Source organism: Balaenoptera physalus (genome assembly GCF_965194825.1).
Source record: "Balaenoptera physalus genome assembly, chromosome: 20".
Classification (NCBI taxonomy): Eukaryota; Metazoa; Chordata; class Mammalia; order Artiodactyla; family Balaenopteridae; genus Balaenoptera; species Balaenoptera physalus.
In genome coordinates, this window is record NC_138901.1 from 62,994,869 (window position 1) to 63,007,803 (window position 12,935).

A 12,935-nucleotide genomic window follows, 5' to 3' on the forward strand; every position below is an offset into this window, starting at 1 on the left:
TCTTTGGGTCCTCAGATGTGATGTCCTCACTGGCTTTTGGTCACACACTGTCCTTAGGCTGTCAGCACAGACAGACGGGGAGGGACTCTGGGACTGGTACTAGCATGGGCGGGGTAGGAGTGCACGATGGTAACACACGTAACTGTCCGTGACAGGAATGATTCCCGATCACCAGGGAGTATAAGCTACTTGCCTTCATTCTTCACCAAGCTGGAAAACACCTCACCCATGGTTAAATCAAAGAAGCAGGAGATCTTTCGTAAGTTGAACTCCTCTGGTGGAGGTGACTCTGATATGGGTAAGTGGGATTTCTTTCATGAACCCCCAATAAAATATGCATTAATAATGGTATCTCCAGTGTTGCCTCTCGTGTAATCCTTGAGTTCGAAGGCTCTTACAGGCATCTGTCCAAGCACAGCGGATCCTGAAGCTCCTTCCCAAATGTCTGTGGGCATGAGAGGATTTCCTGTTAGGGAGCAGGCACTTGCCTCTTTCCGCAGCCCTCCATTTTCTCTTGGAACAAGTGCCGGGTCTAGGACGTTTGTTTCTCATGTGGGGCGGGATTAGCCCTCCAGTGTTTTCTGCCCTGGTCTGAGTTTCCTCCGTGCGGGCCATCTCAGCTGTCTGCAGACAGGTTGTGCCCTTCCAGTCTTTTCTTTACACGCACCCCAGATTCAGTGGTTGTCCATCAGGTGGCCTGGTTCTGAGCATTCCTGCCATCCCAAGTGTTCTTCACGAAAAACGCTTTATTCGGCTTAGCCTTTCAGTAGGTTCTGAGTACCGTGGTAGGACCCACACCACATTCATCATTGTAAGGGGGTCTGGGGTCGTATTAGGGTTTTTTGACAACCTATGTGCTGTTAAGTTCCAATGCACTTAATGTCGGTACAGATAGCAGGCCTCCTGAGATGAGCTGCCCTTGAGCCTCCCCTTGCTGTCCTTCTGTGTGCCCCGCGCCGAGCATGGGACGAGGCCCTCTGTGCTGGCTCCTTTTCTGCGCTGCCGGTGTCTTTGTGGGTGGCGTGCGAATCTGCTAAACCCGCCAGCTAGGACGGTGCCAGCATGAGGAGCGGCAGCCGCCGCAGCTCCACGTGCAGCACTGCTGGGTTCCAGGCACCGTTCCAAGCGGGAACGTATATAGACTCCTGTCATCTTCATAACAAAGCCTACACACCACGTGCTGGACTCACCTCCGCTTTGTAGATGAGGAAGCTGAGACTCGGGTTTCGTAACTGTTGCAAGTTACATAACCAGTGACTTGGGCTGTGGTTCAGACTCAGGAATTCCAGCTCCGGAGTCCATGCTTCCAGTGGTTCTGCGCTCGGCATCCTCACCCAGGCCGCTGGTAAATGTCCACTGGGATAGAGCTCTGGGGCGTCCAAGCCTTTCCTTAGGGTGGATGTGCACGTGCCCGCTGTTTTCAGCACTCGTGCCATCACCCAGGCTGACTCGTGGTCCTTTCCTCACGTGTGTCCAGCGAAGCAGACGCTGTGTGGGATGCCCCGTAGAATCCCGGCCTCCTACAGTCTGCTTTATTTCTGGGCTGCCTGCTGTAAACTGCCAGGTGGAGGTGTGTTTGGATCTGTGACACTGTGTGATTAATAAAGGCCAAATGTCCCAGAGAAAAAAGAGGAGCGCAGTGCCACTTGTTGTTTGCGTAGTTACTCTAGCTCTTGATGACTAGATTCACTTTTTAAATGGCAACAAACCGTCTAAAAGAAATACTTCAGAAGGCTGACCAGGGTTGTCCTCAGGCTTACAGATAGTCTTTCTTTCTTCTTCTTCGGGAAGAAATTCTTCTTGGTAGGAAAATGCCATGTATGAGTCGAAGAAGCCTACTTGATGGTTTCCTTCTCTCTTCTAATGTTCTCCATTGTCCTTAGGCGGCGGCGGCTCGGCCATCCGTCCATTCAGTAATCATTTATCGAGCGAGGTGCTCTGTTGGGTGCTTTTACAGTGACAGGTGGCCTCTACTCTGTGAAAATGTGTAATGGAACAAGTGTCTAACTGTAACAGAAGATGAATTTTATTAAGGTCGTAAGGCAGGTACTAACAAAATTTGCTTTAGTTTGGGATTTCTGATTGTGGAAAGGGACAATTAAGGGGCTGTACTAAGGAACCAGTGGGCTTGTGAGACCCCAGGCACATTGGGTTCTCACCAGGAAGTAGAACTGAGAAATCCAAGCCCTGGCCAACCAAGGCAGCTTCACTTCACCTCAGGGCTCCCACCGAGGACATCAGTGCCTTTACTCTGCAAAAAACGTAATGCTTTAAAACATACTTTATCCGATCTCTCTGCCGCTGTTGACATTAGTGACCGACCCACTTCCCTCTTCCAGAAATACTTTCTTCTCTTGGCTTTCAGGTACTGCTTTCTCCTGTTTTTTCCTCCACTTCTTTGACCATTTCTTGTGTCTCCTTAGAAGCTAGGTCTTGCTTTGCCTGGCCCTTGGATGCTGGTTTTCCAGTTTCTCCCCTTGCACTGTACTCTGAGTCATTTCATCCACTCTAGCGGTTTGCACTGTGTGCTGAAAACTCCCAAACTTGTATCTGGAGTTCAGCTTTTTGTGCTAAGCTCTACTTACAGATCTTTGCTGCCCTCATTGCTTCTTGAATGTCTTACTGGCTCCTTAAATGTCTAAAATGACTTCCCACACTAGCTCTCCACACACAGACCTCTGTTCCTCCCCCTCCTCCTCCACGGTTCCCTCCCGAGGCCCCACAAATCGCTCTCCCCGGGTCCTGTCCGTGGTCTTCACCCCGATGCTACTTCCTCCTACTGTCACGTCAGCCTCAACAGCTCCTGAGTGCCTGTCTGCGTTTCCCTCATTTCTGAGTAATTACCATGTCCTCTCATAAGTCTGCCCATCTGTCTTACACCAGGGGCCCTCAACCTTCACTACCCATCACAGTCACCTGGAGGGCTTGTTAAAACACGTGCCTGCGGGGCTGCAGGAATCTCAGAAACCGGCACTTTACTAAGCTCCCCAGGTGATTCTGACCTGATGGCCTCAGAAAGTACCCCGCTGACCTGTGAGCTCCACAGGTGAAGGAAGGGGTGTATTTTAAGTTCAGTATCTTAGTGTTATCGTTGGTTGAACAATACGAAATTGTCTTCATATGACCATTTTTGATCAAAATGAAGGTGATTTTATTTTGAAGGTGATTTTATTACTCAGCCAAATAATCGCTCAGTAAGTATTTGTGAAATGAATGAGTCCTATTCCCCAGGTTTTGTGGTAACTACCAGGCTGGCCCTTCCACCCTGTGCCGTTTCAAGTTCAGTTCATCTGCCACTCCCTGACCTGTAAGGGAGGAGCCTGGGCCGCGTCGTCCCTGCCGTGCAGTCTTCCCGGAGCTTCCTCCTCCCGCCCGGGCAGTGCTCCCTGACCCCAGGAGTCAGCGTCTGGGCTCCCGCGCGCTCCCCATCTGCACGGACGGGCCCCCTTCTGGGGTCTTGCCCAAAACCACACATTCTTCCCTGGGACACCGCTCGTTTACAGCCACCGACTGACATCCTACATTCTGTGTCTTTAAAAGTCTCAGCATTGAGCTGGAAGACGTGATGAAAACACCGTTTATGTTCCCAGATTCCTTCTATTTCTGGCACAGTGCTTTACAAGTAGCTCCCAGGTTGTCCCAGCTGCTGTCATTCAAACTGAGCAAATGACAAAGTGCACAGTTAGCAGGAATGAACAGAATCAACAGGCAGAATCTTTCTCTCATCCTGGGATCAAAAAAATAGTCTCCAGGTAACCACAGCAGGGACACACGCGGCCGTGTTCATGCCGTTCACGGGGCGTCTTTCCCCCGGGTCTAATCTCAAACTCGGATACTCGCAGGGTCTCCTTAAGTGTCACCGTCTCTTCCCCGGCGAGCCTGGGTTCCTGTTCTGAGGGCAGCTTTTCCCTCTGTGTGTTTCTCCAGCACTGCAAAAGTTCCTTTCCTTCCTGGGCTATATTGTACTCCTGTTCTGATTTCTTACTTTCTGATTTCTTTAAAAAAAAAAAAAAATTATTTCTTTCACTTTATCTTCACTTAATGGGTGAAAAATAAAGTTGAGATCATGGAAAATAAAATGGTTAGTTTTATTGCAGGATTTTTTTTTTTTGAGACTTTATCTCTTTCGATGTATGTGATTATCACATCTCAGTTAACTTGAATGTTTGTTTAAATACAGCAGCTGCTCAGCCAGGAACTGAGATCTTTAACCTGCCGGCAGTCACCACCTCAGGTAAGATTCAAAAGACATTGTTTGCCAATGGGAAACTGGTACAGTAGCAGTCAGTCCAGCAAATAGGTATTGAATACCGACTGCATACAGGAAACTGCTCCAGGAAAGCTCATCATTTAGTCAGGGAGGGAGGGAGTCAATGGCGTTAAATAATGAGTTGAGATTCAGTAAGTACTTGTTGAAAAGATAAATGAAGAAAGAGAGTCAAAACTATTAAAGAGCTAAAAAGGGAAGAAAGCCGTCGTCACGTAACTCTCACACAAGTGGGTGCCTGATTTAACAAAGAAAAACACATTGCCTGTGAGTTGCGCTCGCTGGACTTAGCCGGCCTCCGTGGGGGCTCTGTGTTGTAGGCACCTGGCCAGGTGCTGCGTGTCCTGGGGGGGCTCCTGTCTCCCGACCTGCCCTCGGAATCAGGCAGACGCGTCGTGCTCGTCTTTTGCAGGCTCCGTGAGCTCCCGAGGTCATTCCTTTGCTGACCCTGCCAGCAACCTCGGGCTGGAGGACATCATCCGGAAGGCGCTCATGGGGAGCTTTGAAGACAAAGTGGAGGACCACGGGGTCGCCATGCCCCAGCCCCTGGGGGGGGTGCCTGGTGGCGCCGGCACCTCTGTGGTGACCAGCGGTGAGGCCCGGAGAGAGGAAGGGGACCCGTCACCTCATTCAGGTAAAGGGCTCATTTCCGTGCTCTTCTGCCGCCTTTCCCAAGAAAAAGCCAATTTATACCCCAAGTTCTAACGGATCACTAAGAGATTTCACTTATGTGCTCAGAGTCACCTCTGAAGGTTTCAGTTACTTAAACCAAGTCTTTTTTTTAACCTGCTCAGACATGTTAGTAATATGAAATTTAAAAGGATGAAAATTTTTACCCAGAAAGTTACCCTCCAGCATATCAGTGTTTATTTTTGCTTGCATCTAGTCCTTATCTGTATACATACACTGTAATTGTAATACAAGTGCAATTTCATATTCTGCTTTTGAATCAAAGTAACTTACTATTGTAATAAAAATGACAGGCTCAGTATAGAAGAATTTTAAGCCACAGAAAAGGGTAAGAGAAAAAAACCAGATCACGTCGTCTAGTGTTGTTGTTTACATAAAAGGACAGCTTATTGGAATGAGATAAATTTATGCATCCTATTAAAAGCAAGCACACAAAAACCAGGACTCTACTCTTTATATATGTATATATAACCTTTCTTCTTAATCTTTTGAGAATATCTTTTATACCTTAAAAACTACCTGAAGGTCAGCAACATTTCAAGTTTAGTTTATTTTCCTGTTATGGTCAAACAAACGATCTCACTAAGGTTAAGAAAACGAGATTAGGGGTTTTAGTTATTTATTTTTACATATATATGTTAATTTTAGGACAATATGAATTTACTTCCTGCTCTAAAAGATGAGCCACTGTCTCCCATCTCTGCTCTAACCTTCCGATTTTTACTGATTTTAAGTGTGTGTGTTTTAAGGTTGTAGTATTGGTGACTTACACAATTACAGTTATCCTGGTTACATAATCTTTCTATTATGGTGTTTCTTTCTGGGAAAGTTTTCACACCGTTTTCTCCAAAAGGCTGCTGTATCCTGAGGTGCACGCGCGACAGTGTCTTCTTGCTGCCTTTATGTTTGAGACGGCGGTTTGGCAGGTCATAATACGCAGCACGTACTTTTCTCAAAACATCCCGTAGACACTGTTAGGTTTTTTTCTGGCATTCATTGTTGTATAAAAAATAAGACCAGATGTCTCCCGCGCCCCCACCTTTTTTTGGTGGTGACTCTCTGCCCAAAGAATCCTTTTTTTCCCTCGATTTCGATAAATGTATCATGCGTGTGTTAGTGTTCCCCATCCTGTATCAGATCTCCTGATCACAGGAGGGCGTTTGCCCCTTCAGGTTGGTTTCTGCATTCAGGGAAACGTTCTATCCAATGTTCCTCTCAGTTATTTTCTCCTTCTTTTTGGGGCCCTCCATTTCAGAAACAGTTACCTTTTTGCTGGATAGTCTTTGTCCTCTGTATCTGTTAACCTTCTAATTATTTTAGTCATCTTGATCTTTTTGTTGCTTTTACTGCGAGTCTCTCAGATTTTTCCTTTGCACTAATAATTCCCTTTCCCTCGTGTCTATTCTGACCCTTGCTGTCTGTCTTTTGTTTCCTAAACCCTTTCGCCCCTTTCATTTTGGTTATCTATTCTTTGAGCTTCTTTCTTAAACTGGCCTCATGTATTCTGAAGTTTTCTCCAGTGTTTGAATCACCTTCCCTGCCCCCGCCCCCGCCCCCGCCCATTTCTTTATTATATTCTCTTCCTTATCATCAAGGATTTGCATTTCTTCTTTTTCCAGATAGTTGGAGGGGTCAAAGTTGCTTCCTGTTCCCTTTTTCTATGCCTCGGAGGACTGGGGGCAGGGCGAAACTGTTCTGCTCGGGCTGAGGAAGACAAGTGCTGGTGACCTGGACTCTCATCTCCTCTGAGATCTTTTTAACGTTTTGTTCTAGAGCCCACTTGGGGCTTCCCACTCCTGCGAACTTCTGCTGAGTTCATCAGCTGTACAGCCTGGAGAAGCAGAAAGGGCCACCTTGACTTGTCAGGCTCTGCTGAGGTCCAGTAGTGCCCTGAAGGGGCTTCTGTTCTACAGTTTTCTTCCTCCTCTGTAAACTGGTGGGGGAGGAGAAAGTTGAGGATTTAAGATGTTTGTCAGGCAGCTTTCATTTCCTTAAGCAGTTTCTGTGCTCCAAGGCCGAGAAAGAAATGATGTTCCAGAAATGCTAGTTCCTTCATTACATGTTTCTGAGTTTATGGCATGAGGACATACCCCTTTTTGACTTTAGCTGCTATAAGTAAATTCTGGCTTTCTCTTAAGTATTACTTTTTTACTTCATGAGGCCCTAGGATTTGGATTCTTCATGCTACCATTTTGCTTCCTTCACTTAGCATTAGATAATCATCAGCATTTTGGTAGATTTTAAAGTTGAGAACATAATTACTAAATATCAGCAGTAATAATTTATTTCACTTTTAGGAGGAGTTTGCAAACCAAAGCTGATCAGCAAGTCAAACAGCAGAAAATCGAAATCTCCTATCCCGGGGCAAGGCTACTTGGGAGCTGAACGGCCCTCCTCGGCCTCCTCTGTGCACTCAGAAGGCGATTACCACAGGCAGACGCCAGGCTGGGCCTGGGAGGACAGGCCCTCCTCGACAGGTGAGGAGCTGCTGGGAGTCTGAAAGCGGCCGATGTCAGGGCCTTGGTGCGCGCGGCTTCGAACGCGGCCGACGTCGGGGCCTTGGTTAGCGCGCGGCTTCGAACGCGGCCGACGTCAGGGCCTTGGTGCGCGCGGCTTGGAACGCGGCCGACGTCAGGGCCTTGGTGCGCGCGGCTTGGAACGCGGCCGACGTCAGGGCCTTGGTGCGCGCGGCTTCGAAGGCGGCCGACGTCAGGGCCTTGGTGCGCGCGGCTTCGAACGCGGCCGACGTCAGGGCCTTGGTTAGCGCGCGGCTTCGAACGCGGCCGACGTCAGGGCCTTGGTTAGCGCGCGGCTTCGAACGCGGCCGACGTCGGGGCCTTGGTGCGCGCGGCTTCGAACGCGGCCGACGTCAGGGCCTTGGTGCGCGCGGCTTGGAACGCGGCCGACGTCGGGGCCTTGGTGCGCGCGGCTTGGAACGCGGCCGACGTCGGGGCCTTGGTGCGCGGCTTCGAACGCGGCCGACGTCGGGGCCTTGGTGCGCGCGGCTTCGAACGCGGCCGACGTCAGGGCCTCGTGAGGGGGCTCCACCGTCCGGAGCGGAGGCCGAGCGCGCATAACCTCCCCCTCCTCCCGCAGGCTCGACGCAGTTCCCCTACAACCCCCTGACCATGCGGATGCTCAGCGGCACGCCCCCCGCGCCCGTCGCCTGCGCGCCCGTCGCCTGCGCGCCCGCCTCCGCCAGCCCCGCCGCCCCTCACCAGCCGAGCAGGATCTGGGATCGGGAGCCGGCCCCGCTGCTCTCCGCGCAGTATGAGACGCTGTCCGACAGCGACTGACCTGCGGGAAGGGGTCCCGGGGCCCCCCGGGCGGGGGAGGGGCTCTAGTTTCTGGTGGTTTCAGTTTTAATTGCAGGCCAAAAGCCTGCCCTCCTAGGACTTGTGCCCAGAGACTTTTCAGGAGAGCCTGGGCCACAGACGACGACGAAATGATGGAAGTTTATTTCAAGAGTCAAATGAGGGGAAAAGGCTGCCCTGATATAGGCAGTTCAGTGGATTATTATAATAGTGGAGGATTGGAATGTAGAGTTTTTAAAAAGTGGATAATTCCTGTTCTTACATCTGTTTGTAAAGAATGTCTTTAAATCACTCTTCTGTAAATAGATGACCTTTTTGCAGTGTTTCCCCTCGCTCTAGTATCTCGTGTACTTATATTCAACTCAGCGCATCAACTCGGGGGGTAATTTTTAAAAATCTCGTCTTTTTAACCTTTGCCTTCTAAACAACCTCATACAGCCCAGTTATACAATGTTGGCTGTCACGGGCATTGTACTTTTATCCAATTTTGTTTCCTCCAAACTCAGATTCCCAGTGATGTTTAAAATCTTGTGACATATGTTTAGATTTTTAACACAGACCCTGTCATAAAATCTGTACGTTAACATATTAGGGTCAAAAGGAGAAACAAAATTCTGCCATACTGTAAATTTCCAGTGCAGGCTTTAATTTTTTTAAAATTAGAAGCACTGAAAAAATAGTACTGCATGGGTATTGTTATAGTTCAGTTTTTAACGTTTTAAAAGGCTTATTTGAGGCATACCTCACTGTTATGCACACTGGTAATTAACCACGCCCAAGAACTCCTTTTCTCCTGCATTTGATGCAGCCCAACAAAGCTTTTGTTTTGAAATAAATCTGACTGCCCTGTCCATTAGCTACAGTAGATTATTTGTGATTTAAGGCTTTTGGTGTCTCAGGTTTCCGAGGAAAAACGTACACTTTCCTTTAGTTTGCCATCTGTTAGTGGTGGAGTCAGAAGGTTACCGTCTGTGCAGAGCCTCAGCGTTTCAGGTTTGCTTCGTGCCGCACGTCCTGAGCTCTCGTGGGGAGCAGCCGGTCCTTCCCCTTCGTGCCACCCTGTGCTTACGTTCACTTTGACTCCTTGTGGGCAAGAGTTTGCCAGATGTTTTTATTTCACTGACTCTCAAGAAGCAAATAACTTAAAAGACTGAATTTTAAACCCATTATGGTACTAGAGGATCAGTCTTACCCTTCAATAATAATTGCTTGTTGAATTAAACATTTTTTTTCATACAACTTTAACATAGCATTGAAGCATCCTTCTGTAGCACACGGATGCTAATGGTTTTCGGGGAATGCCACCGAGATAGAGGTCTCTCAGGATGATAAAAACTAGCACTTTATAGACTCTTAAGTAGACCTGAGCTTTTCAGCAAAAGTAATCAAGCCTCTAAAGACAGCAGGTGTCCGACAACCACTGACTAAGCGCCTCCTCTGTAGTGGAGGGGACCTTGTCCCCTTTTTATAGATGTGGATGCAGGTTCAGTACATTCATTGCCCACACGGTTAAATAAGCAACAAAGACAGGGCCACAGACCGACACTAGTCTGAAGCCAAGGGAACTGTACACCTGCGTATGCTTGAGGTCCTCAAAGTAAGCTTTAGATCAGGTGTAGTGGTCAAATCCCTACTACCTGGAAAGCTGGTACGACTTTATAAATACATAAAAAGTTTTAATGTGAATGAAAAACAGTAACTTAAGGTTTTTGCTTAAAATTTTGTTTAGGTACTAGTAATATTTTAGATTTTAATTATTTGTCAACAGTCCCAAAGAGATGATGCTGGTATTTTTCTATGACTAGTTCTTGAGAACACGTCAGATCAGAGCCCTGTGCGTCACCTGTGCAGCTCCACTCAGGACCCAAAGGGAGCGGCTGTTGACCACTCACCCCTCCTCATCACAGTGCAAGTTGTTTTACTTCACCTGCCGCCACCTGGAGAAGAGATTCCCGCAACGGGAGACAAAACCCACGGTCCCGCCTCGGTTCAGAACAAGGGCAGGACGGAGTGCAGGCCTGCGGAGGGGGCAGACCGTGTGGGAGGTGGAGGCCCACCCCGGCGTGACGTGACCTGGCCAAGTCAGCTGTGAACCGAGGCGGGACGCTGCGGGCTGAGACCCCAGGGTTCTGAAGCTACAGCCTGGCAAGTGGCTTTGTTTTAGCCCCCAGAACGAAGTTACGGTTCACAGAACTGTGACAGCCAGCCGGTGTCCACCGTGTGTTCGTGAGGAGAAGATGCGTCGTGCTTGAATGTGGGTGTGCTGGGTGATTCTATCTTCAACTATCCACGCCCTGAAAGCTCCAGTGAGATAGCTCAAGTTTTCATACTACTGTGAACGGTTCACCTTTGGATTCAGCCCCGTCAGTGGCAGGCCAGTCCTCCTTGTTTTGCTGCCTCAGTGCAGTGAACTGTAGTGACCGCAGCGCGTGCACAGGAGCTTTCTGAAAACTCCCGCAGGTGTTCCGGGACCGGGAGCCGCATCACTGAGGAGGCTCAGAAATTCTCAGTAAAACCTGGAGCGAAAAACCTCCCTTTCAGTAACTCCTGCAACTGTGAGAAGGTAAAAACGTTCTCAATGCAGAAGGTGAGTAGTTGACAATTTTTTAAAGTCACTAATAAATGAAGACTGGTTGCACTGAAACTCAACGTGAGTTAAAGTTTGTCTCTCCAGAGTCAGACTTGAGTGATTAAAGTGGGAAGATGGATACATCCGCAATGTTAAGATGATAGTTTTAGTCTAATCCCTGTATTTTACTTTTATTAACTAACTCTTTAGTAAATTATTTTTTTATGAGAAACTCAAAGATTATGGAATACATACACTATTATTGCAGAGTGTCTAGTTTATTATGAAAGGATTCTCCCAGTATGTACACAGGAACCCAACTGTCAGTTTATCCCCCCACCCCCCACCCTCACCCCTCCCCGCCACTGCCACCGGCACCGCCACCGGCATACCAGCAACAACAGGGTTCCTTCGTGGTACCTAGAAGAACCACAAAACTGCTGGGATGAAAACACCATCGATGCCCCCTGTGTTGTGTACTTTACATACTCCTCTGAGGCAGTGTGATAAAGCTCTCAACACAGCGGCCTATCCAGGTAAGGTCATCCGCCAAATGCATGCTCCCAGGCCTAAGAGAGACTCTCACTACAGACGAGGATACTGAGACCCAAACTCCAAAAGCCTGAGCTCGGGTCCAGGGCACTGGTTCCTCTACAGCAGCAGTGGGACACGTCACAACGACTGGGAGGGTTTCAGCGCTTCGCCTACAGGGCCCCACTCGGTCAGAGGGCCTGGGGACACCCGTGACCGGCTGCAGAGGAGTGAATGCTCACAGAGCAGGGATGCAGGGGGTCGTCACTCCTTGCCCTCCTTTTTTCACAGTCGTATATAACCAGATGGTACATACAAAAACATACAGTTCGCTTTTATTTATAATCAAATGGGCGCTATACTTTCAAGTGCCTAATTCCCACTTTAAAACTTCATGCTGCTGGCAAGCCAAGATACTACTTTTTTACACATTAAATCCCACACTGGGCTTCAGGAGATAGATTATAACAGAAAATAACTCACCGTCATCCCCCTTTGCCATGAGACTGGTAGCTCTGGTCTGCCAGGTATTGATAAGAGAAGGCAGCAAATCAATCAGTGGACAAAAATCTTATGGGAGAGATGCCTGGCTGAAATAGCAGACCCCACCCCAGAGGGAAACTGGCCCCTCTCAACCTAGAGTTATTCTCGGACCAGCATGGACAGCACCTCACCAGCCAGCCGTCTGCTGCAACGGAAAGCATTAACCGACACCGTCTGCAGAAGCAAAATCAGTCAGGTGGGGGGGCAAGTTTTCTTCACAAAGCAAACGCAGCAGTGTACACAGTGTGTACAGCTTGTCCCCCAGCAAGGCTCAGTTGAGGGGACTTGAGTATCAAGGACAAAGGATTTAAGCCATTGATTAGGGTGCCACTGGGACTGGAATGAGAGGTGTTTGTTACTGTAAATTCCCCACAACAAAGAAAGAGGGGTCTAGAGCTTGGGAAGGTTACGACACAGGTCTGCTTTTCCGTGACAGCTCGGCCAGCTCCTCCCTGATGTGCTGCACAGAGACCTCATCTCTCTTCAGCTTTGCTCGCTTCAGCGCTTCCCGGTAGACCTCTTCTGCTTGTGCGTATCGCTCTAAAATAACCCGGAGAGAAGGAAGAGTAAAGAAAATGTATGTTTCACCATGATTCTGAAAGAGATTGTGAAGAGAAAGCACAAGTGATGGGACAAGTCTAGTTCATGGCACGCGGCCTCGTTTCACCCCGTGACACCCGGGACCTCACGGAGCCCTTCCTGGCACACTCCAGTGGCTAAGGCCTTCGCCCACGGTGGTTCGGGTGAGAGACCTGTCGTTGCAGGTTTCTGAGCAGAATGGCAGAGTATGCCCATCGAGCTGCCGTGCCCTGTCGCACGAGCTCCGTGAGGAACAGATTAAGCTGCGCGTGAGACAACATTTAGAAACCTGTAAAGCACTACAGAAATAAGGTGCCACTGCAGACGTTTCCACCTCGATGTGCCTGATAGGCCGGCAGGGCAGGACGAGAGGCGGGACGTGAGCTGGGCCCGACGGCGCTCCCCCGCGTCTCTCCCCACTGGCCCGTGGGTTCGGGAGCGT

The 12,935-nt window shown here is 49.0% G+C and overlaps 2 protein-coding genes across 29 annotated transcripts in view; one reads left to right on the plus strand and one right to left on the minus strand.

The window, feature by feature from the left end:
• The window catches only part of NCOR1 (nuclear receptor corepressor 1), a gene marked incomplete at its 3' end in the record, with an annotated part of 145,572 nt that extends 136,450 nt beyond the window's left edge, over nt 1-9,122 (plus strand). For 18 of the 22 annotated variants that reach the window (XM_082441021.1, XM_082441025.1, XM_082441027.1 and 15 more), the window contains 5 exons: nt 156-298; nt 4,181-4,234; nt 4,680-4,901; nt 7,255-7,434; nt 8,054-9,122. In XM_082441021.1, coding sequence (XP_082297147.1) covers nt 156-298; nt 4,181-4,234; nt 4,680-4,901; nt 7,255-7,434; nt 8,054-8,253 — 799 coding nt within the window. Of the gene's footprint in view, nt 1-155; nt 299-4,180; nt 4,235-4,679; nt 4,902-7,254; nt 7,435-8,053 lie in introns of those variants that run through there. The other 4 variants (XM_082441023.1, XM_082441009.1, XM_082441010.1 and 1 more) reach the window with 4 other exon arrangements.
• TTC19 (tetratricopeptide repeat domain 19) overlaps nt 1,629-12,935 on the minus strand; it is a 33,684-nt gene continuing 22,377 nt past the window's right edge. For 4 of the 7 annotated variants that reach the window (XM_082441082.1, XM_082441081.1, XM_082441083.1 and 1 more), the window contains one exon: nt 9,927-12,454. In XM_082441082.1, the coding sequence (XP_082297208.1) occupies nt 12,321-12,454 (134 nt within the window). In that variant the 3' untranslated portion in view covers nt 9,927-12,320. Of the gene's footprint in view, nt 1,976-9,926; nt 12,455-12,935 lie in introns of those variants that run through there. The other 3 variants (XR_014257424.1, XR_014257425.1, XR_014257426.1) reach the window with 3 other exon arrangements.